General features: G+C 39.2%; 1 protein-coding gene across 7 annotated transcripts in view; it reads left to right on the top strand.

Moving 5' to 3' along the window:
- Positions 1–24,977, top strand: part of NAA25 (N-alpha-acetyltransferase 25, NatB auxiliary subunit) — an 82,577-nt gene that overhangs the window by 53,488 nt on the left and 4,112 nt on the right. For all 7 annotated transcript variants that reach the window (XM_509384.8, XM_063784982.1, XM_063784984.1 and 4 more), the window contains 10 exons: positions 1,408–1,588; positions 2,317–2,416; positions 7,528–7,679; positions 8,147–8,272; positions 12,055–12,298; positions 12,712–12,835; positions 13,818–13,883; positions 15,345–15,442; positions 16,583–16,693; positions 22,532–22,678. In XM_509384.8, the coding sequence (XP_509384.2) occupies positions 1,408–1,588; positions 2,317–2,416; positions 7,528–7,679; positions 8,147–8,272; positions 12,055–12,298; positions 12,712–12,835; positions 13,818–13,883; positions 15,345–15,442; positions 16,583–16,693; positions 22,532–22,678 (1,349 nt within the window). The remainder of the gene's footprint in view (positions 1–1,407; positions 1,589–2,316; positions 2,417–7,527; positions 7,680–8,146; positions 8,273–12,054; positions 12,299–12,711; positions 12,836–13,817; positions 13,884–15,344; positions 15,443–16,582; positions 16,694–22,531; positions 22,679–24,977) is intronic.

The following is a 24,977-nucleotide window of genomic DNA, read 5'->3' as shown; positions in this document are numbered from 1 at the left end:
TTGTCCTCCCAAACTGCTGGGATTACAGGCATGAGCTACTATGCCCGGCCTATCTTTCTTTTCTTTTGGAAAACAGCATATAGAATATTACCTTAAAATCTTACTGCATGGTACTTTCATTTTTGCTGTTGTTACTGACTGTAAAAGTAGCTTGTATAAATTTTGGAAAGCAGTTTACTTAAAATCTCACTTTTTTGGACCTCAAAAGCACTCTTATCACTTTTGCATTTTTTTTTTCTTTTTTTTTTTCTTTTCTATTCTTGAGACAAAGTTGCACTCTGCTGCCAAGGTTGGAGTGCAGTGGCATGATCACAGCTCACTGCAGCCTCAACCTCCTAGGCTGAAGCAATCCTCCCAACCTCAGCCCTCCTGAGTAGCTGGAACCATTGGCAGTGTGCACCACCACATCTGGCTAATTTTTTCAAAAATGTTTTTAGTAGAGACGAGGTCTAGCTATGTTGTTCAGGCTGGTCTCAAACTTGTGGGCTCAAGTGATCCTCCCACCTCAGCTTCCCAAAGTGCTGGGAGTATAGGCATGAGCCACCATGTCCAGCTAACATTTTTGTTTGTTTTCTTCTTCTCTCTCTCTTTGTGCATATTTTAAGAGTTGAGATCAACTCTTTGTACTAACTTGAATTTTCTGTGTGTGTGTTTTACTGAACATTATTGCACAAACATTTTCCTTTGTAATTAAAAACTCTTCATTAATGTCAAGTAGTTATATGACATTTCCATGTGTCGAAGTTACCATAATTTACCTACTCATCCTCCCATCATTACATCACTAGATAGTACTATAACTATTTTTGTATATAAACCTTTATCTGTATTTCATAGTATTTTCTTTAGATGGATCCTAAAGAATAAGTAACTTAATCTTGAAGACTAGAGATACATGTACCTTTTGAAATTTCATAGACCCAAAAAAAGTATCATTTTAGTTTGATTATTAATGAGTAAATATTTTCAAACATCCTATTTGCCATTCTGTTAGTAGAGTTACATATGGAAGAAAAATGATGTCTATAGATAACATCTGTCTGGGGTTTTATAGAGGAAATCCTGCAGGGGCAAGGTGCTGAGCTCCAGTTTTCCTTCAAAGTCCATCTCTTCCCAGAATCTGAGATTCTGTGAGATTCTATAACTTCCCCCCACAAGACCTGGCCACTTAAAATCTGCATCGTTTTTGCTGTGGGCATGTTTAAGAATAGACTTAACTATTGAAGGACTCTCTGTTGAGGCGAAATTCTCTGTTTTGGTTACAGGTGTATATCTAAAATTTGTTCTCTGTCATTTAACTTCATTTATGGGGGGGGGGTGATGATGTCAATAAGGTTTTGTTTTTTGTTTTTGGGAAGCTTTCATTTGCTGTCAAGATCAGTGGATAATGCTGTATTTTGGTTCTAGGTGATGAGACCGCTGTGTGGCAGGCCCTGACTTTGCTGGAAGAGGGATTAACCCATAGCCCTTCCAATGCTCAGTTCAAATTGCTGCTTGTTCGAATCTACTGTACGCTGGGTGCATTTGAACCAGTGGTGGATCTTTACTCCAGCCTCGATGCTAAGCATATCCAGCATGATACCATTGGGTTGGTAGTATATACTCTGAATAATGAGCAGCCAGCTATACCAGTGTGGGGTACACAGGACTCTAACTTAGATTTTAAAGTTGATTGTGACATTAAGCCTTTCTGATTAAATAATAACCTGTTATGATCCATTGCAAACCAGAAAGATTTTTATATCTCCCAGCATTTTGTGGTAATTTGAAAATTTGCACAATTTAGAAATGTAAGAGAGTTTTCCCCAGAGATAGCAAACACCTATATACTTTGAACCCTTATTCTTAGCACACATTATTTTGAAGTGTTCATTTCCGCTTTGCAGTTGAAGTTGACACATGTAATTTATTTATTGACCTCAACAAAGTTTGAATTTGTATTTTGAACTTGTATTTAGACTACTCTTTATTATTATGCTAGTATCACTTAATGGCATTTTCTCTGTTGTCTGTGGTGCTGTTTTAGGAAGACAGCATTATGTTCTGTTAGAACTTTTATGTGTCATTAATCATCAGAGTGTAAGAAAGCCTAGTACAGAACTTTAGGTCTCCCACAAAACTGAGTTAACTTTTGGCTTTTTTTTTTTTTTTTTAATTTTAACTGGTGAATTAGATCATTTCTGTGGGAGTATGTTTTAGTGTTTTCTTATGCCTAGCTATTTTTTTGCCAAGTAATTTGAAGCATAATATTTGTTACTTGAGCTAGGTAAGTAAGTATAACATGTCTTTTTTTTTCCTTCTTTCCTTCTGATCTAGTTATCTTTTGACCCGATATGCTGAATCTCTAGGTCAGTATGCTGCTGCGTCCCAATCCTGTAACTTCGCACTCAGGTTTTTTCACTCCAACCAGAAAGATGTAAGTGAAAAACTATTTTTTAACTGTGATCTTGCCTGCTGACTGCACACTATTGAGGAGCATGTCACCTCATGTCACAAGTACCCATGTTAAGGTGCACCATGCTGAACTAGCAAGTGCCCTTAGACCAAAGCTTACTGTCCAAGGCTGGTAGGGAGAGGTAGAGAGTTATTTGTGTTTGTTAGAATGGGCGTGTTTAATAGAATCCTTGGAAAGTTGCATTTAAAAACTGGTATTTACTGACTAGGAAGTGTTAGTCCTCTTAGACCTGGCTTTTAATCTCTAAGAGACTTTTCCAAGGGTATAAGAAACAGTCCATAAGCGTTCATAGCCTGGGATGCCGTGTAACATCCTGCAATAGCAGCTGCTCTCTGTTACTTTTATTTAACTCTGAAATGTATGTCCATTGTGCTCTTTGCCAAAGGTGAATGTACTTGTATTTTCTTAGAAAATTAAAAGGCATTCCGAGAAACCTAGGTGAATAATATGTTTTTTAAAGTAGCAATAAATAGAGCTTCTCTGTGCCATAATGAAAGGATGGGATTTGCACCATATTTTTCACTGCAAGCAGACTTGGGCTCTACTTGTTGGTTAAGCAGAAGTTTTTGTAGGAAAACCATACGGTCTGTACTCAGTTGACCAATTATAAAAAACTGCCCAACAATGAATGTGAAGAAAAGGAATGTCTCCAGGGTGGTCACTGCCTACTTGGTTTTCACAGACTTCTAAGCCTCATCGCCTGAAGTTGGCTGTGCCAGCTATCTGCCCATAGCTTTCCATTCTCATGGTCTACCAGCAATTAAGGAACTAGCAAGGAAGCTAGTTTCTGGGGTTCTTCTTGGCAAACACTCGTGAGGATTTTTTTTAAACCCTTTTGTTTTACTGTAACAGGATGACTAATCTGTCTTCCATCTAATTCTTTAAGGGTGTATTGTATTAAATAGAAGCATTTCTGAACATGGGATATAGGTTTGTTCTCAGTTTATGATAATTACATTCTGACAAGTTTTAGGGAATGGCCTAGAGGGCTGGAGTAGCAAAGGACAGCTCTAAGCAGGTGGAAAGCAGCCTCTTGTGCTTAGATAATGAGCTGTGTACCATTAGTTGGTTCTTAGTCCTGTATCCCCTCCCCAAAGTGGCCCCCTTACCTCTGCAGTGATTGGTATCTCCGTTCAGACCTCATTTTGTGGCACAGCATCTGATCAGGGAGAGAGGAAAATGAGTATCAGCATCTGAGCATGTTACTCAGAAGGTGTGCTGGCCTGGCTTAGAGGTCAGAAGGTCATCTCTAGGATGTTGGGTTTCTAAAATCTAGCATGGATGAGCTATAAACCTATGAATTTTCATTGTGTGTTCAAGTATCTGTACTTGCCCTCCTGTTTTCAAGAGGTTTCACTAACTCAAAAAATCAAAAGGATTGGTTTCCTCGTCTCATTATTTATGGCCTCATTTCTGTATTTATAAGAGAGATGAAAGAAACATTTGATTTACTGAAGATTCCTTTTCAAAGGTTTGTTTCTCAAATAGCTTTGAGGTAGTGGGAGTAAATCAGGGATTAATTCCAGCCCGGTGGCTGGTTTTCCTCTAGCTTTCAATCATCCAGCATTCTAGAAGAACTGTATTACTCATGAAGATGTGGTCAATAAAGACACATTACTTTATATACATCAGAATTAGGCTTTAATTTTTTCCCAGAAATATTATGTCTGAAGAGTTGTTTTGAAAGAAAATCTAAAAATAAAATTACAAAAGTGTTGCAATATAGGCAAAGGAGACCCCTAGGAGCAATTTGAGGGGATGTGTCATCCTCAGAGTTTTTTTTGTATCTTTGTTTGATGTTTTGCTGATGGTTGTGTGTGGCAAAAGTGACTAATTCATCTGAATGTATGTGATGTTGAACCTGATAAAATTATAGCATTTTATTGATCAGAGACTAGGACACTTGAAATATATTTTGATTACCGCTAAGAAGATAGAGCTTATTAAATCTGCTGACAGGAGATAATCTTGAAGAGTCCTAGAGGCAAAAGAAAAATACAGTACAGGCTGGGCACAGTGGCTCACGCTTGTAATCCAAGCACTGGGAGGCCGAGGTGGGTGGATCACCTGAGGTCAGGAGTTCCAGACCAGCCTGGCCAACGTGGTGAAACCCCATCTCTACTAAAAATACAAAAATTAGCCGGGCATGGTGGTAGGTGCCTGTAATCCCAGCTACTCGGCAGGCTGAGGCAGGAGAATTGCTTGACTCGGGAGGTGGAGGTTGCAGTGAGCTGATTGTACCATTATACTCCAGCCTGGGTGACGAGAGAGACTCTGTCCCCCCACCAAAAAAGAAAAATATGGTACAGCTAGGAACATGTAGCTTGACCTTAATGTTGAGTGCCAGATAGAGACTGTGGTGTGAACTGTTTCCTAAAGAAATCTAAGGCTAAGAAAGATTATGATTGTAGTGTCTTACTGTGTGTGTTCAACCTTGTGCTTAGAGTATCAGAAATATCTCTCTTCAAATCCAGAGCTCTATACTATGCATCTTTTATTCTTGGTAGTTTTTGGGATCCCCGGATGCTTTTTCCTTGGGTGACTGATGCATTTCAATTCCCACCTAGCTCTTTGACAGGACACTTTTACTTAAATGGAAAATCTAGTGTTTTGCTTAGTAATGTTTTGTGCTATGGGATTGAAAGTTGTATTTGGAAGGTCTGCATAGGGATTTTCTTTCTAGAAAGGTTATTTTCTGTTGTCATCTTACTTTGGAATAGATTTTTTAAAATATGAAAATAAGCACTAGATTTTCATATCTTTAAAAGTCACTTACGTGTTTTTACTTCTTTAAAATTTCCCTTTAAAATCTCTATTTTATACAAAAATTATCTGGGTGTGTTGGCGAGCGCCTGTAATTCCAGCTACTTGGGAGGCTGAGTCAGGAGACTTGCTTGAATCTGGGAGGTGGAGGTTGCAGTGAGCTGAGATCATACCACTGCACTCCAGCTGTCACTCTTGGATGATAGAGTGAGACTCTGTCTCAAAAAAAAAAAAGTAAATAAAAGAAAATAAAATCTCTAGGTATTCACAAAGGTCATTATTCAGGGGTTTTATGTCCATATATTTCACTAATTTTTACAGTGACCAGGGTTCATTTCAGGAATCCATTCGGGATCTAAATAGCCTCATTGGTGCATAAATGAGTAGAAAGTAGGTACGGACAACATACTTTGATATTCAAAAGTCTTTAAAGTGCCTGTGGCTTTCAGTTTTGCCTGCAGTTCCAGTAGGGGGTTGTTTCTTCACGTAGTACTACTTCCACAGCCTTGGTCCTAGTGGTTGCATCCCAGGCCCTTGTCTAGCTCTGCAGTGGTACTTTACTGCAGTGTTACAGAAGGACTATCTAAAAAAGATAAGCCAGAGAACTGTGACTACCTTCTTAGTTTGTTAAAGACTATACTCTCTTTGTTGCCCCTTATTTTTCTCTTTGAAAAGCTATTGCCTTTTTTTTTTTTTTTTTTTTTTTTAAATAAAGTGGTGTTCCACGGACCACTTAGAAATTAAAGCTGCCTCTACACTTGGTAAGGCTGGGTTCCCTCCTTAAATCATAGCATACTTTGGAACTGTAATTATAACTTTGATTGGAATTACTAAAGTCATATTTTCTTTTTGATTAATTGCTGAATCATGTGTTCCTAACCAGCTGTTTTTTTTTCCCCAGCTGTAAGTTCCTATTACAAGGGCTAATAGTAGTAAACCTTGCTGTGTTTTCTAAGCCAAGGGGCCATAGGATAGGCATATGTGTTTAGAGTATCCTGGCCTCCTCTTGATAGGGTGTATCACTGTCCTTTAATCAAGCTAGAAGGTATACTCGAGCTTTTTCAGGTAGTCCTTCTTGAAACCTGCAGGATCACAAGTAATCTTTTTAATTTTCTTGTGTCCGTCCGTCTTTAATTTCTCCAGATACTGCAGGCAAACAGCTCGCCGAGGTGTCCCATGGGGGTTTAAAAGCCGCATCGAATGCAGTTGAATTAGCGCCCGTGGCGCAATCCCGCGGCCTGAAATGAACCCTGCAAGGCTGTATATCAGAGGGTATGTTGTTGACTATTGGCCTATTTTCCTACTGGGCAAATTATTCAGACGTAATGGAGATGGGGGCAGAGCTGATTAACTGAGGCTGTGTAAAAAGACTGTTTTTTCTAGAAAGGATCTTTTCTGGGGGCAGACATCAGCTTTGAGCATAATAGTTTCCTTGGCCCAAAGGGGAAATCTCCTGTCTTCTGATCCTGATGGCATAGACCCACACCCATGAAATGTTCTTCCCTGAGATTTTCTTCTATTGTGCCAGAATTTCTGCTTAGAATTCTTTATCTTGCCTCTGTTCTGTAATGTTTGATCTCTGTATATGTATTAAGCTACAATTAAAGCACATGTGGTGAATGTTCCCTTCACATACTTGTTTAAGGAAATTTCCAGCAGAGGTCTTACGTAATGTAGATGGACAAGAAACTTGGTTCTAGAAGTCTTTGTCCTCAGAATAGATTATGACATGAATTTTGATAGGTCTTTTGTTTGGTGTCTTACTTCTATCCTGACGTAATGCTCATATGCCCTGTGTTTCTAATACAGTATTCAGAAATAAGCAAAACCAAGGAGCAGCCTGTCTTTTTCTGAAGGAGAGTGGTTTTTATTTGGGTTGGGGGGGCAGGTGGTTCTATTATTCTGGTGCTTTTGGAACCTTTGTATGAAACACAGTTTATCTTAGATGCAGAAAAACATGGAGTAACATCCCTTCCAGAATGGCACTAACCAAATTTTTGACTGATGTGGCAAAACAAAACCTCAGTTCCTATTGAATTGAAAGACATGACTGCCAAGAGAAGGCTTATGTGATGGTGGCAGAAGCTGGTTATTACAATTAGTAATATTAGTAAAGGAGACATTTGTCTAAAGTATAAGAAGGAAGAAAAACATTTTAAAAAGCTAATATTCTACTTGGTGACCAAGACCTTTAAAGATTAGATTTAAAACTTAATTTTAGTTTGAGTGTTTTGTTTTGGCTGGCAAGGTTTGCTTACATTACCTGACTTGTGAACTATTTATACCAAGGTGATGTCTTTCCTTCTCAGACCTCAGAATATATTATTCAAGCTTACAAATATGGTGCATTTGAGAAGATCCCAGAGTTTATCGCTTTTAGGAACAGGCTGAATAATTCTCTTCATTTTGCACAAGTCCGTACTGAACGGATGCTGTTAGACCTTCTACTTGAAGCAAATATGTAAGTATTGCATGAGAGCTATAAAGGAATGGGCTCATGGGTGTTATTAGCAGGCTTAAGGTAAAATAGGGGGAAAAAAGGGAGAGAGACAGTGGGGAAACAGAACTTGGTACATGTCATGGGGAATGATAGAGTACTGCCAGCAACATCTTGAGACCATTACAGAAGCCATTTAGGTCATGGTCATCAATACCTGGTCCATATTGTGCTTACGAAGGTTCCGCCTCCCCTACAAATCAAGAGATTTCAGGAATTAATGCTGATCCCCTTTGTTTTGTGTGGGCTTCCAGAAGCCTTTTTCTTGCCATGTAGCAAGCCAGTTTGATCTGCGCTTGGTTCTATTTCACCTTATTATGAGCCCTTCCTTCCTCTTTCCCTTCCTGTCTAGTAAAACAGGAAGTCCTGATTAATAATATTTTCTGGCTATTTTACTATTAAAATAATATGTGGATTTTTCTTTATCACAGATCAACCAGTTTAGCAGAAAGTATAAAGTCAATGAACCTTAGGCCAGAAGAAGATGACATTCCATGGGAAGATTTGCGAGACAACAGAGACTTAAATGTTTTTTTCAGCTGGGATCCAAAAGACAGGTAACTGGAATTTAACCCCAAGCAATTTTTAAAGTTTTTGTTTGTTTTTTGTTTTTTTAAAGAGACCAAGATCATAGCTCACTGCAGCTTCGAACTCCTGGGTGAAGCAATTTATTTTTAAAGAATTAGGTTAGGCTGGGCATGGTGGCTCAGGCCTGTAATTGCAGCACTTTGGGAGGCCGAGGCCGGTGGATCACTTGAGGTCTGGAGTTCGAGACCATCCTGGCCAACATGGTGAAACCCTATCTCTACTAAAAATACAAAAATTACCTGGGCGTGGTGGCATGTGCCTGTAATCCCAGCTATTCGGGAAGCTGAGGCAGGAGAATTGTTTGAACCCAGGGAGCAGAGGTTGCAGTGAGCTGAGATCGCACCATTACACTCCAGCCTGGGCAACAAGAGCAAAACTCCATCTCAAAAAAAAAAAAAAAAGAATTAGGATGAATCTAAAATTAAAAAAAACAAACTTCACTTTACACAAATATAAAATAACATGTGTTTGTTGTAGGGATCAGAAAATATAGGTAAGCCAAATGAAGAAAGTGTAGCTCACCCCTATGCTGGGACTGCTGGTTAATCTAAAAGTTAGATCTACTTCACAGCATGTATGAGAATTCCAGATCGATTGAAGACTGTATGCTAAATTCTAGATTCCTTAGAAATTCTAGAAGAAAATATAGAAAATATTTTTAAATAGGTGAGGAAAGCCTTTCCTAGTATTATACCAAATCTGGAAACATAAAGGATTTAACTTCTGTAAATAGAAATGATAAATTTGTTAAGTTCTAAAGGTTTGTAGTAAATTTCTTCATACAAGTATCCTTCATATATAGAGAGAACTCTTAATAAGTCAATAAGAAAATAAGAAATTGGGCAAAGAAACACATCTTACAGCAATAAAGATTTTGTTTCTAGCAAAAAAGATGAATACTTGTCGTCAGCAAGGCTGTGTGGTAAATACTTATGCATTTACACAGGGATAAATTTTATTCAATCTTCCTATAGGGAGTTGTAGTGATATGTATCAAGATTTAAAATGCCACATACCATTTAATTTGGCAGATCTGCTTCTAGGAAAGTAGAACCTAAGGAAATAAATGCAGAAACATGCTAAGAAGTGTATATGAGGTAGTTCTGAAAATTCTGTGATTTGTGGGTTGCCAAGGCCACATTCAGTGATTTAGGATTGTTGAGTCCCAGAAGGATTCACAGGGCTGAGCATATAGTTGCACTCAACGGCTAAGGTTTATTACAGTGAAAGGACACATGACAGAATCCGGAAGGGAAAAAGGAACAGGCACAGTCTGGAGAACTCAGACTTCCGGTGCTTTCTCCCTCCTCTGAGGGGAAACACTGAGTATGCTCCTTTCTCCAGCAGGGAAAAATGCAGTAACACAGGTGGAATGTTCCTGCCCAGGGAAACCCAGTAGAGACTTGGTGCTTAAGGTTTCATTGTTATGTGGGTACACTCTGTCTATCCTGAGTGGAAAGAAAGCAGGTATTCACCATAAACAACATGGTTTATATAAACAATCTAGGCACAGCGAGCCACTCTTACCATTTTAGGGAACAGTTGGAGTGCAAAGTTCCCAGACATCAGCCAAGGGCCAACCTTGCAAGTAGGCCTTTCTAACGATAATAGCTGCAGGCCTGCTATGTTAACTCTTTTCTACACATACTGTCATAAAAAGATGAAGTTTGCAAAATAATGTAATTACTGTAACCAATTTGTTTAAACTTAAGTTGCATACATACTATTTTTAGTTACTTTTTTTTTTAGATGGAGCCTCTGTTGCATACTGTAACCAATTTGTTTAAAATTGTTAAGTTGTGTAAGTATTATTTTTAGTTACTTTTTATTTTTGAGACCTAGTCTGTCTCTGTCGCCCAGGCTAGAGTGCAGTCCCATGATCTCGGCTCACTGCAACCCCCACCTCCTGGGTTCAAGGGATTCTCCTGCCTCAGCCTCCCAAGTAGCTGGGATTACAGGCCCCTGCCACCACGCCCGGCTAATTTTTGTATTTTTAGTAGAGACGGGGTTTTGCCATGTTGGCCAGGCTGATCTCAAACTCATGACCTCAGTCGATCCCCCCATCTGGGCCACTCAAAGTGCTGTGATTATAGGTGTGAGCTATCGCAACCAGCCCCTATTTTTTTTTTTTTTTTTGTGATGGAGTCTCACTCTGTCGTCCAGGCTGGAGTGCGGTGGCGCAATCTCGGCTCACTGCAACCTCCGCCTCCCGGGTTCAAGCAATTCTCCTGCCTTAGCCTCAGCTGGGACTGCAAGCGTGTGCCACCACGGCCGGCTAATTTTTTTTGTATTTTTAATAGAGATGGGATTTTACTGTGTTAGCCAGGATGGTCTCGATCTCCTGACCTCATGATCTGCCTGCCTCGGCCTCCCGAAGTGCTGGGATTACAGGCGTTAGCCACTGCACCCGGCCACAGCCGCTATTTTTAGTTAGACTTTTATACATCCACATTACAAAAGTCTAAAAAGATCTATACCAAACTTGATAATACTGTGGGTATTGGTTGTCAGGGCACCTTTTCTACGTTTTACATTTTTCTATCATTTGAATTTTTTATGTTGTGTATTATTTTTATTAGAGACAGGATCTTACCCAGGCTGGAGTACAGTGGCGTGACCATATCTCACTGCAGCCTTGAACTCCTGGGCTCAAGCAATCCTCCAATCTCAGCCTCCCTAGTAGCTGGGACTACAGGTGTGTGCCACCACGTCTAGCCAATTTTTTGTATTTTTTGTTTTTTTTTAGAGACTGGGTCTTGCTATGTTTACCAGGCTGTTCTCCAACTCCTGGCCTCAAGCAGTCTCTCACCTCAGCTTCCCAAAGTGCTGGGATTACAGGTGTGAGCCACCACACCTGTCCTCATGTTTTATTTTTATAATCAGAGAACAAAGTGTCACTTATAAGGAAAATGACCTGTTTTTTTTGTTTTGTTTTGTTTTGTTTTGAGATGGAGTCTTGCTCTGTCGCCCAGGCTGGAGTGCAGTGGTGCAATCTTGGCTCACTGCAAGCTCCGCCTCCCTGGTTCATGCCATTCTCCTGTCTCAGCCTCCCGAGTAGCTGGGACTACAGGCGCCCACCACCATGCCTGGCTAATTTTTTGTATTTTTAGTAGAGACGGGGTTTCACCGTATTAGTCAGGATGATCTCGATCTCCTGACCTCGTGATCTGCCCACCTCGGCCTTCCAAAGTGCTGGGATAACAGGCGTGAGGCACCGTGCCCAGCTAAAAATGACCTGTTAAATAGGTTATCATTCCCATTTTATTGATAGTGAAATGGGGTTTGAGAACATTTTGGCTTGTCTTAGGTCATTCAGCTAGTAAATGAAAGCTGGAATCATTCAAAGCCATCTTAACTGGTGAAAGTTAACTTTAAATGATTTGAGGCCAGGCGCGGTAGCTGACGCCTGTAATCCCAGCATTTTGGGAGGCCAAGGCAGGCAGATCACGAGGTCAGGAGATCAAGACCATCCTGGCTAACACGGTGAAACCCCGTCTCTACTAAAAATACAAAAAAAAAATTAGCCGGGCGTGGTGGCAGGCGCCTGTAGTCCCAGCTACTTGGGAGGCTGAGGCAGGAGAATGGCATGAACCCGGGAGGCAGAGCTTGCAGTGAGCAGAGATAGTGCCACTGCACTCCAGCCTAGACGACAGAGCAAGACTCTGTCTCAAAAAAAAAAAAAAAAAAAAAATTGAAAGCAATGGATTGAATATTGAATAAGTTAGATAATTTGGGGATGTTTCTGTTTAAGGGACGTTTCTGAAGAACATAAGAAACTTTCCTTAGAGGAGGAGACCTTGTGGTTAAGAATCCGATCCTTAACATTGAGGCTGATAAGTGGACTTCCAAGTCTCAACCACCCTGTGGAGCCAAAGAACTCGGAGAAGACTGCCGAGAATGGGGTATCCTCCCGGATTGATATTCTTCGTTTGCTCCTTCAACAGCTGGAGGCAACCCTGGAGACAGGAAAGCGATTTATTGAGAAGGATATTCAGGTACCATCAATACGTATTTACCATCAAAGTTGCAATAATTATATTTATGACTGTTTTATAAACAGGAGTTTGGGGTGGGTGAGTAGTAAGGAATTGTTTTGTCCCAGTTTATGGCTTCTGCAGGAGAAAGAGGAATATTTTAGACTCAGAGGGAATTGCAGAGGCTTCCTCAATATCCAGACTAGTGAGGGAGAAAGCAAAATAACTTTTTGTGGTGTTAAGTTTTTAATAGCTAGCAACAAATTAATATAAATGTTCTGTTTTTACTGTAATGATTCATTTATTAGTTTGCTGATTAGTGGCTTTTAGCTGAACCGCTGAGACAGGTTTTTATCTACTAGTTACCTGATTTTCTTATTTTGTATGCATTTAGATGGATTTAAAAGAGCATTATTTTTCTCCCTTTTTTCCAGTATCCTTTCCTTGGTCCTGTACCTACCAGAATGGGTGGATTCTTTAATTCTGGCTGTTCTCAGTGCCAGATAAGCTGTTTTTATCTTGTCAATGATATTTATGAGCTGGATACCAGTGGTTTAGGTAAGTGTACACTGTGTGTTTATAGGGTCTTTGTCATAGAAAATGTAGTACACGTAATAAAATGTCTATAACCTCACATCTGGAAAATTTTAGAGTACATGGAACCTGGAAGCTGTTCTGCAAATGTGTGGTGTGTAGTGTATGAGAGGGTACAGTCGTAGGTTACAAAGTAATGTTTTAGAAGCTTAAGTCCATTCCATATTTAAAATCACTTGTTAGGTTCAAAAGTTGAAGAAATTCTTCATTTGTTGAAAGGCTGTTGGATTTTAAAAATGAAGCAGTAGGCTGGGCGCAGTGGCTCACGCCTGTAATCCCAGCACTTTGGGTGGCCAAGGCAGGCGGATCACCTGAGGTCAGGAATTCGAGACCAGCCTGGCCAACATGGCAAAAGCCCGTGTCTACTAAAAATACAGAAATTAGCGAGGCAAGGTGGCGGGCGCCTGTAGTCTTATCTACTCCAGAGGTTGAGGCAGGAGAATCGCTTGAACCAGGGAAGCAGAGGTTGCAGTGAGCCGAGATGGCACCACTGCACTCCAGCCTGGATGATAGAGCGAGACTTTGTCTCAAAAAAAGAAAAAAAAAAAAAGAAGCACTAAACTTTGTAGAGAAGAGATTTTTTTTGTAAGCTCTCAGTGAAAATCACAAATACTCCATAGACCTTTTCCTTTTATTTATTTATTTTTTAAATCATAAGGTTAGTAGATCCTACCATTTAGAGTGTTTGAAGCACATAGATTTTAAGCTCTCTTAAGGAATTTTAGGTAGTACCTTTGGCAAAAAGGTAATTAGTGCCTTTCTTTTTATTCTTCCTTTTCCTTTCATTATCATTTTCTTTTTGTCTCAAAATAATGAAAAATGCATAAGGGTCTGTAGAGAAAAGAAAATGTCCTTGCCCATGAACTTCTTGCAGGTATTTATCTTGCTTCTTTATCTTACTAAAAATAGAATCGAAAGTTTTTCATTTTTTGTTTTTCAATTTTAGAGGATACAATGGAGATTCAGGAACGAATAGAAAATAGTTTTAAGTCTTTACTAGACCAGTTAAAAGGTAAGTTTTCCTACTGTAGATTCCTCTATTTGTATCTGGTTGTATGGCAATAGCTTGGAAGTTCTTTCCCCTATTCCCAAGCCCAATCACCCAGAGATAAGTAAGTAGTTTTAACACTTTGGAGTCAATACTCCTAGATGCCACCTAAACACATATGTGTGTGAATGAAAATACAGATAAAAAGTAATCTTTAAACATAGGAAATGGTGTAATCCATGCTTTTTTGACTTTAATTTTTTTGTTATTTTGGATACCTTTCCATGTCAGTTATATATACCCCATTTATTTTCAAGACTGCATAATATTCTATAGTATTGTATTAACATTTTTTATGTTCTCGCAATTGGTGACATATTATGTATATGAGTTATTTCTTCTACTGATGCTGAAATGAATATCTTGGGACAAATTGTTAGGGTATTATTTGAGTCCTTCCTTGGGATTAAATTCCCAAGAATTTAATAGAATTATTAAATTGTTAAATTCCCAATAATTTAATAGAATTGTTAAAGGGCACATATATGCATCTTGTATCTATAAGAGTCTTTCTGGCCGGGCATGGTGACTCACGGCCTGTAATCCCAGCACTTTCGGAGGCTGAGGTGGGCAGATCACGAGGTCAGGAGATCGAGACCATACTGGCTAACACGGTGAAACCCTGTCTGTACTAAAAATACAAAAAAATTAGCCGGGTGTGGTGGCGGGCTCCTGTAGTCCCAGCTACTCGGGAGGCTGAGGCAGGAGAATGGCATGAACCTGGGAGTTGGAGCTTGCAGTGAGCTGAGATAGCGCCACTACACTTCAGCCTGGGTGACAGAGCGAGACTCCATCTCAAAAAAAAAAAAAAGTGTCTTTTTAGGACCCTAAATGATTTTTTTTTCCCCCCCCAAGAAATGAGGTCTTGTTATGTTGCTCAGGATGGACTCTAACTCCTTGGCTGAAGCAATCCTTCTACCTCAGCCTCCTGAGTAGCTGGGACTACTGGCGTGCACCACCAAACCTGGCTCGGTCTTATATTTTATTGTCCAGGTGAAGAATGTCTGAAAATGATTAAGATTATGATAATAAAATTTATTATCTGTTATGAAGATGCATTTCTACAATGTACTTTTTTGGTCTTTCAGTCCATAATGGCATAAGTCCTCTGAATCATTCACTTAGAGTCTTAGTCTTATTGTGCTGATGGCCTATCTGAAAAGGCTTCGCTGGTGTTTAGACCCTAGAATGTATAATTTTTAAGGCTACCTTTTATATTTTGAAGAGTATAGAGCAACAGCATGGCTTTTTAAAGAACTTAAAATGGATAGTCTGTCCTTTGGAGTTTGGTTCATTATGGAAAATGAAAAACAAATAGCTTTCTAAATTAAATTTTTATTTGCTTATTCTTTATTTGTGTGTTGTGTTCCTTAAAATAGCATTGAAACAAAAGCTGAATAAAACTAAAATGTTTTTTGTTTTCAGATGTCTTCAGTAAATGTAAAGGTGACCTCTTAGAAGTTAAAGACGGTAACTTGAAAACACATCCTACTCTTTTAGAAAATCTAGTTTTCTTTGTTGAGGTAAGTTTTTGTTCTCTTCCTAAAAGACATTGTTGTTCTTAATGGTCTACAGGATTCATTTTTCAACAGTGAACAGGTAATAGGCACCTTATACCTGCAACTTAACCCTCCATCCCTGTTTTTGTTAATTGAAAAGCAATTTAAATCATTTTCTAAACCAATTTCTTCCAAGAATTCTAAGATGATTTCATTCATAATACTTAGGTAAAACTTCTTGAAATTTGCTGTACTCATCTCTAAACTTCCCCAGATTCACCTCAAATCTAGCTGTTTTCATTCTCCTTTCTGACTCACTCTTTATTATGTAGTTTAATTCCTCCAGCTTCTTTTATTTGTTGTCATTTATTAATTGCTAAGATATTATGCATTGTGATAGTGTCCAGCAACTGATACAGCAAAACTCCCTCCTCTTTTTTTGCCAGAGAGAAGAGAAGGAAGATTGCAAACACTCATAATCTATTATCTTTTCTTTTATTTCTGTCACATATTTGTTGACTGTTCTCCCCTTACTACTCTGTGTGGGGAGTGTACACTGTTCTGGTGATTGGCAAACTGTAAGTGCCTAAGAGATTTTTATTAAGTGAATGAGTAATAAGCGGACATATATGTACATGCACACACTGTAGTATAGGAGAAGACATATAAACAGCTAATTTGATACAGTGCAGGATATGTACTGATCAACTGGGTAGATTTTGCCATACATATGTAAGTTAAGATTTGCAGGTAAGGTGGTATCTTACCTGCTTGGAGAGATGTGAGGGGAGAGGCATATTGTAAAGAACCTTTGGATTCCATGCCTAGGAATTTGGACTCTTCTCTGAGTGAAAAGGATGTTAATCAGTCCCCACTTCTTCAGGGAAGTGACAGAAAATTGGAGTGAAGTGGAGGATGGATTTTGAGCTAGGAGAGCCAGAAGAAATGCTGAAGAGTTAGGCCATTGTAGTATTCTGAGCAGGAGATGATGAAGGCCTGGATCAGTAGAGTGATTGCAGAAAGTAGAGTGGAGATTCACATGAGAAATTGAAGGGATTTACATAGAAGAACTGCGTTAGAATTTATTGAATCCATTGCCTCTAATTTCCTGATAGATATTTTTAGTGTAATCCTTATTGGTGAATTTGCAATTTTTCCTTTCAGACTATTTCTGTTATCCTTTGGGTATCCAGTTACTGTGAGAGTGTCCTACGACCATACAAACTAAATTTACAGAAAAAGAAAAAGAAGAAAAAAGAAACCAGCATCATCATGGTAATAACAGTAACACAAGTGATATACAAGGAACAATCTGACCACATGCTACTTTTTCTTTTCACTGTTTTCCTCCATGTTGAGTCCTTAGGATCCTATATGCCAAGCTTCTCCAACCCATGGCCCACGATGACTTTGAATGCGTCGCAAACCCGTAAACTTTCTTAAAACGTTATGAGATTTTTTGAGTTTTTTTTTTAAGCTCATCAGCTATTGTTAGTGTTTTTTTTTTGTTTTGTTTTGTTTTTGTTTGAGATGGAATCTCACTCTATAGCCCAGGCTGGAGTTCAGTGGCACTATCTTGGCTCACTGCAACCTCTGCCCCCTGGGTTCGAGTGATTCTCCTGCCTCAGCTTCCCGAGTAGCTGGGATTACAGGCGCCTGCCACCACACCCGGCTAATTTTTGTATTTTAGTACAGACGGGGTTTCTCCCTGTTGGCCAGGCTGGTCTCAAACTCCTGACCTTAAGTGATCTGCCCACCTCGGCCTCCCAAAGTGCTGAGATTACAGGCGTGAGCCACTGCGCCTGGCCAACATTAGTGTATTTTATGTGTGGCCCAAGACAATTCTTCTTCCAGTGTGGCCCAGGGAAGCCAGAAGATTGGACATCCCTGCATATGCATTGTTTTTCTCCCCTAACTTAAAAAAAAATTAAATTATACACCTACAGAAAAATTGAAAGATTAATATGACACCCATAAAGATCTTTACCTGGATTATCAATTTTTAACCATTTATCTCATTTGTTTTATCTCTCATTTGTTGAACCATGTAAAAGGAAAGTACAGACTTGTGACATGTAACACATCAGGATAGAACAAGGACAGGTCTCTGCAAAACCATAATACTCAAGAAAATTTCAAACTCAAGAAATTTAGCATTGATACAATGATATTATCTAATAAAGTCCATATTCAGGCCGGATGTGGTGGCTCACACCTGTAATCCCAGCACTTTGGGAGGCCAAGACAGGCAGATCACTTGAGGTCAGGAGTTCAAGATCAGCCTGACCAACATGGTGAAACCCCATCTCTACTAAAAATACAAAAATTAGTCGGGCATGGTGGTGAGCACCTGTAATCCCAGCTACTTGGGAGACTGAGGTATGAGAATTGCTTGAACCCGAGAGGCAGAGGTTGCAGTGAGCCAAGATAGCACCACTGCACTCCAGTCTGGATGACAGAGCAAGACTCCGTCTCAGGAAAAAAAAATCAGTATTCAAAGTTTTCCACTTATCTCAATTATGTCTTTTATACCTTTTTCAAAATACTAGAATGCCATCAGGGATCTGACATGACCTTTAGTTGTCATGTGTGTTTACCCTTCTTTAATCTAGAACGCTTCCTTAACCTTTTACTTTGTTTTTATTGTTGAAGACACTAGCTTGCTTTTTGGTAGAATGTCCCACAATCTGGATTTAGCTGATTGCTAAATGTAAGCTGATTGCTTATATTGAAGTTAAATATAGACATGTTGTCCTTTTTAGTGAGTTAAATCAGGAGTCACTAATATTGTTGTGTCCCATTATTAAATAATGAAATCTGAAATCACCAATAATGGGACACTAATGTGATTAATGTTGTTGTGTCCCATTATTGGTGATTTCAGATTTCATATATGATTAAGGACATATCTACCAGATTTCTTTATAAAGGTGCCTTTTCCCCTCTGTAATAAGTAAGCTATAGGATAATGCTTGAGTCTATGAATATCCTATTTCCCAATGGCCCTTCACCCACTGGTTTTAGCATTCATTGTTAGTTCAGCGCCTGAATTAGTTATTACATTGACGTGTCCCAAATGATGATTTTTAAAAATTCTGTCTTTTATCATTTATCAGCTGCTATTATTTTGTAAAATAAGAGATGTCCCAACCCATTCATACATATTTGAATATATTCCAATTTGAATATATATATATATATGTATTTTTTAAAATGTCACTATCTGAGTATCACCATGGACTCTTTTTTAAAAAGTTCACTTTATTATAAGCCATTATCATAATTTTCATTTGGAAGCCCAAATTATGCCAAATTTGGCTAGCTCCTTTAAGCTGGTTTCTGTCCTTTAACATGTCCTCATCAGTTTTAGGGCGCTTTCTGGAACAGCGTAAATGCTCCACATACTTGGTATTTTTTCACTGAACTGAAATCAGACATTTTTTCAAGAGCACTGGTTCCTTTCTGGGGAATGAATTTCAAAACCAAGATCTAGGTGTTAGTGTGCTCATTGCTATTGGGGTTCACTGCTTCTAGTTTATTTCTATGACGAGACCTAGACAGCGTTTTTATGCACACGCGCGCGCGCGCACACACACACACGCACACACACGGTTTTACGTACTTTTTTTTTTTTTTTGAGATGGAGTCTTGCTCTGTTGCCCAGGCTGGAGTGCAGTGGCGCAATCACTACAACCTCCACTTTCCAGTTTCAAGCGATTCTCCTCCCTCGGCCTCCTGAGTAGGTGGGATTACAGGCAGATGCCGCTCTCCCAGTTAATTTTTGTATTTTTAGTAGAGATGAGGTTTTGCCATGTTGCCCAGGCTGGTCTCTAACTCCTGACCTCAGGTGATCCACCTGCCTCGGCCTCTCAAAGTGCTGGGATTACAGGCATGAGTCACCATGCCTGGCCTACATAAAGAATTTTTAGTGATACTTTCAAGCCAGCATTTTAGTGATACTCTCAGTTTCAAGAGTTCTTTCCACTCTTTCCCTCATTCCCTTTTTGTAGCTTCCTTTTCTCAGAGTGAGAACCCTGCATCCAAATATCATCAATATATTTATTTGTTGTTTCACAGTAAATACTAAATAGTTTTGGGGATTCATACGTCAGTTCCACTACTAGTTCCAATAACAAACTCATTAAAGTTCAAATGTTTTGCAATTCTTTTTGTCCTTAGAATACGTTCCAGTGAGTATAGACAGTTAAGATACTCTGTAAACTGGAATTAAAAACTGAGATTACTTTTTATTAATATCATATAAAGTTTATTTCCATTTGTATTCAGTTTTAGGGCTCTCCCCATCTTTATTGATTTAATTTTTGAATGTGAAAAACAGTAACATAATTTTTTTCCATTTCACAGGAAAATAATTTAGTGCTCATTACAGCTCATGATGTGCTGTTTTATTAAGGTTTGAGTTTATGCTGTTACTATCAATGGGGGTCTTTTGTTCGCTATAGCATTATAATAATCATTATCATTTGAAAATGTTGGCTGGGTGCTGCGGTTCACACCTATAATCCCAGCATTTGGGGAGGCCAAGGTGGGGAGATTGCTTGAGCCCGGGAGTTTTGAGACCAATCTGGGCAGCATAATGAGACCCTGTCTTAACAAAAAAATTTTTTAAAATTAGTTGGGCATGGTGGCACATGCCCGTAGTCAGTCTTAGCTACTCAGGAGGCTGAAGCAGGAGGATCACCAGAGCCTGGGAAATTGAGGCTGCTATGAGGGGTGATCGCACCACTGTACAAGGCTGGATGACAAAGCAAGACCCTGTCTCAAAAAAAAAAAAAAAAAAAAGAAAGTTGATGTTTCAGTTGTAAATTGACTTTCTGAACAATTCAGTTAAATACAGGAGTTCTTTAGATTGGATGCTCTGCTGAGTGTTACTATTCATTCACAAACAAAGGGTATTTAGATATGAATGAGGGTGCTTCTCTCCTTCACTCAATTCAGGAGAATTAAACAAGAACAAGAACAGAGACAAAGATGATTTAACTGATCAAGAGTACAAAGTTCGAGGCTGGGCACTGGTCGTTCATGCTTGTAATCCCAGCACTTAAGGAGGCAGAGGTGAGAGAACAGCTTGAGCCCAGGAGTTCAAGACCAGGCTGGGCAACATAGCAAGACAAAAAGGAAAAGAACAAAAAGGAAAAAAAAAAGGAGGGCAAAGTTTGAAAGTATAGGTCAGATTGGCTTTGTTGCTCTCCTTCTAATGAAAGCTTTCAGCCCTAGAACATGTCAGATAGCTTTTTGGGAATTGTCTTTTGTAGTGTTTTTTGTTGTCTTTCTGGTTTCTAAAAATGAGAATGGTTTTTCTGATATCAGAGTAACCCATAAAGGTGTGAATAAAGTGAAGATCATTCATATACTTACCAGTCAGTAGTAACCACTGGGAAAATTTTCATGGTAAACAAACCTGCTATCCAGAAGGTTCTGTAACTTGCCTTTTTGTTTTCATATAACAGGGTATCTTGGACATTTTTTCATGTCAGTAAATATAGATATATCTCATTACTTTTAATGGTTATATATTATACTGTTATATTAATATGCTATAATTATATTGATGAATTGTTGGTTCTAATTTTTGAATATTATAAATATGCTGCTATTGATACAGACAGATTCACAAAGATACATTTATAATATAATTTCTTTTCTTTTCTTTTTTTTTTTTTTTTTGAGACAGAGTCTCACTGTCGCCCAGGCTGGAGTGCAGTGGTGGCGGATCTCAGCTCACTGCAGCCGCCGCCTCCTGAGTTCAAGCGATTCTTCTCCCTCAGGCTTCCGAGTAGCTGGGACTACAGGCGTGTGCCACCATGCCCAGCTAATTTTGTTGTTGTTGTTGTTGTTGTTGTTGTTTTTGAGACGGAGTCTCGCTCTGTTACCCAGGCTGGAGTCCAGTGGCGCGGTATCGGCTCACTGCAACTTACGCCTCCCAGGTTCAAACAATTCTCCTGCCTCAGCCTCCGGAGTAGCTGGGATTACAGGCGCCTGCCACCATGCACGGCTAATTTTTGTATTTTTAGTAGAGATGGGATTTCACCATGTTGGCCAGGCTGGTCTTGAACTCCTGACCTCAAGTGATCCGCCTGCCTCAGCCTCCCAAAGTGCTGGGATTACAGGCGTGAGCCACTGCACCTGGCCGTATTTTTAGTAGAGATGGGGTTTTACCATGTTGGCCAGTCTGGTCTTGAACTCCTGACCTCAAGTGATCCACCCGCCTCAGCCTCCCAAAGTGCTGGCATTACAGGCGTGAGCCACCACACCTGGCCTATAATATAGTTTCTTTAGGATAGCTCTTAGATCTGAAATTAACTGTATATATACATTTATACAGTTAATAAATGTATATGCATATATACATTTGTACTCATCCCCAACAGTGTTGAGTATGTATCTTTAACCATCTGGTAGGTGAATATTGGTATCTCCTTTTTCTAATACTGATTTTTAAAATTTTATTGATATTGAACTGTCCAAGAATACTTCTTGAGTGAAAAGCTAGCTTTATTAATTGATTGGCTAGGTTTTTTAGTTGTATCACATGTTTCTTGGATTTCTTTGATATATCTTCTATTCTTTGTCCAAGTTTCTTATTGTGGTAGTAATATTTTTCCTATTTATATGTGTTGAGCTACTGGGTTCTTAACATAATAATGTTACTAATCCCCTGTCATAGGTGATGCAGTTTTTTTTTTTCAGTTTGTTATTTGTCTTTTAAGTTGAGTGATTTTTTTTTTTGTCAATGTAGTAATATTTTTAAAAACAAGGATAATCTTTAATGGTTTTTAGCTTTGTGTGGTGTTTAGAAAGGGTTTTTCAGCTGTCAGTGTCATGATTGCAGAAGTTGTTACCTAATTTTCTTCCAGTGCTTTGATGGATTTTTTTTTATTTAAGTATTTATCTGAAATTTATTTTAATATTACTGTGTTATTTTGTATCTCCAAATGTCTAGCTGGTTATTTTAGTACCATTCATTCACTTGAAACCACTGGTTTGAAATGCCACTATTTAAATTCCCTCACATCTTTCAGTAGCTTTTGTGATGTAGATATGGGTAATATGTTTGATAATGTTTCAACTCTTTTTTAATCTTTTTCCCAGCCACCTGTCTTTACCAGTTTCCAAGACTATGTTACTGGGCTTCAGACTTTAATTTCCAATGTTGTGGATCATATTAAAGGGCTTGAAACACATCTAATTGCACTTAAACTTGAAGAACTTATTTTAGAAGACACTTCTCTCTCACCGGTAAGAGATTGTAGGCAATCGGCAATGTTTTCTACACACACACAAACACTCTGTCTCTCTCTCTCATCTTTATCACAAGGACAAGTTAAAGTTCAATTTGTCATTTCCTCTTTATAAAACTTGTGACTAGAAGGTGCTTGGCAGTAGTTTCTTGTTGTGTTGTTGGTGGTAGGTTTTTTCCCCTCTTCATTTCTCCCCATACGTCCTCCTTTCTATACATTTTTGGGGTTGTTCTTTTACTATGAAAACTAATGCCAGCATTTTGAGCAACATGGAACCAGCCATATTTTGAAATCCAGGGACAATCTTCTTGAATAGAATTTACCTGCTGCTGAGTTAGCTGTCTTCCTTGCCACCCAGTTATCACCTGAGAAAGGAGAAATGCTGGACATGAGAAGTAATTATGTCAGTAATAATTAGGCTAGAGCAAGCCAACCAAAAAGGGAATGAAACCAAGTATGGAATCAAAGGTACCACCATCAAATGTCTTCTGATATTATTTTAGGTCTTTTCAAATTCTATTAGTTAGCAAAATCCTTATAAAGCCTTTGCCCTTAAAATGACGATTCTTTTTTGTAAATGTTAATTCACCGGCCTGGAGTAGGTTTAGGATTTTGGTAGGGGCCAGAAGGACAGTGGTGGAGTCGTCTGTTTCTAGCCTGTTGCTCCAGTGATGAAACTGATCTTAAGAAAATGCTTCCCTCCGGGAGTTTGTCTGAGCTAAACTGCTGAGCTAAACTGCTGATGAGGGAATTTATCCAGTAACCTGAGGGCAGCCATCATCATAGCCCCAGACCTTCATAGGGAAGGGAATGAATAGAATTTTCCTTAGCACACCAGCCTTAAGAGATTGTAAGCCCCTCTTTTGTAAAGCTTAAAAACGTTAGACTTTGAACAGAGTGCTTACTGTGGGAAAGGGCTCAGAGCAGTTCACATTACCAAAGATTGATTAAAAAAAGCAGACATGGGCTGGGCACAGTGGCTCACGCCTGTAATCCCAGCACTTTGGGAGGCGGAGGCAGGCAGATCACGAAGTCAGGAGATGGAGACCATCCTGGCTAACACGGTGAAACCCTGTCTCTACTAAAAAAATACAAAAAAATTAGCCGGGCGTGGTAGTGGGCGCCTCTAGTCCCAGCTACTCGGGAGGCTGAGGCAGGGGAATGTTGTGAACCCCAGAGGCAGAGCTTGCAGTGAGCCGAGATCACGCCACTGCACTCCAGCCTGGGTGACAGAATGAGACTCCGTCTCAAAAAAAAAAAAAAAAAAAGCAAGAAAAAAAAAAGCAGACATGTTCATATTGAACCCAGTGAGTGAAAAAGTACCTCCTTTCAAAATGAACATGTCTGCTTTCTTTAATGAAGAGTGGGGACATTTGAGGAAGATTAATTGGTTTTCACCAGGTAGAAAGAAATGTAGGAAAAGGATCCCAAGCAGAAGGAGGCACAGATAAAAGCACAGGGGCAGGAAAGTGAATTCTGTGGCGCAGTGTGACACAGTTGGCAGGGCCAGAGCTTATGGTATACGGGAAGTACTGTTAGATATGAAGGTGATAGGCACAATAGCCCTGTTGTGACTATCAAGTGGTTGTTTATGTTAAAAGATCTGTCTGCATCCTGGAATGATGAGCAAGAGTTCTTGTTTTCAGAGTTCTAGAGGTTATCCTTAACTTGGCCATACTCTCTGGATTTTTTAAGCCCTAGCTTCTGTTCTTGTCTTTTGACCTTGGGAAAGTTACCTAACCTCTCTAGGCTTCAATCTCTTTATCTGTAAATGGAAATGATAATAATGCCTACTTCATAGGATTATGGCAATGATTAAACAAAGCAATAATCGGCCTTATATTGTTAAAGTCATGTTTCATATAGTTACTGAGCAGTACCAAATACCTGATGCATATAGTTTTGGCTAATTGTCTTTTAAAGGTAAAAATCTCTTCAATTCAGTTTCCATTAGGCTCCTCTGCTTTCTTTCCTCCCTTTCTAAATTTGAAACACTGTGAATAAGGCCTCTGGACTGTGACCTCTAGTCCTGATTCCCTTTCTTCCTTCCTATGGGGTATCCCAGTGAAACTGGCTGTGTGTTAGGACCTTTTTGTGTGTATTTATATTCATAGAGAAAATATCCAGTATTATTGTATTATTTTGTACTTTAAAAAATGTAAATTCGGCCAGGTGTAGTGGCTCATGGCTGTAATCTCAGCACTTTGGGAGGCCCAAGGCTGGAGGATTATTTGAGCTCAGGAGTTCAAGACCAGCCTGGGTAACTTAGTGAGTCCTGCCTCTTTTAAAAAAAAAAA

The sequence above is a fragment of the Pan troglodytes genome, chromosome 10 (assembly GCF_028858775.2).
Source record: "Pan troglodytes isolate AG18354 chromosome 10, NHGRI_mPanTro3-v2.0_pri, whole genome shotgun sequence".
In the NCBI taxonomy this organism is placed as follows: domain Eukaryota; kingdom Metazoa; phylum Chordata; class Mammalia; order Primates; family Hominidae; genus Pan; species Pan troglodytes.
This window is presented reverse-complemented; position numbering and strand designations above follow the sequence as displayed.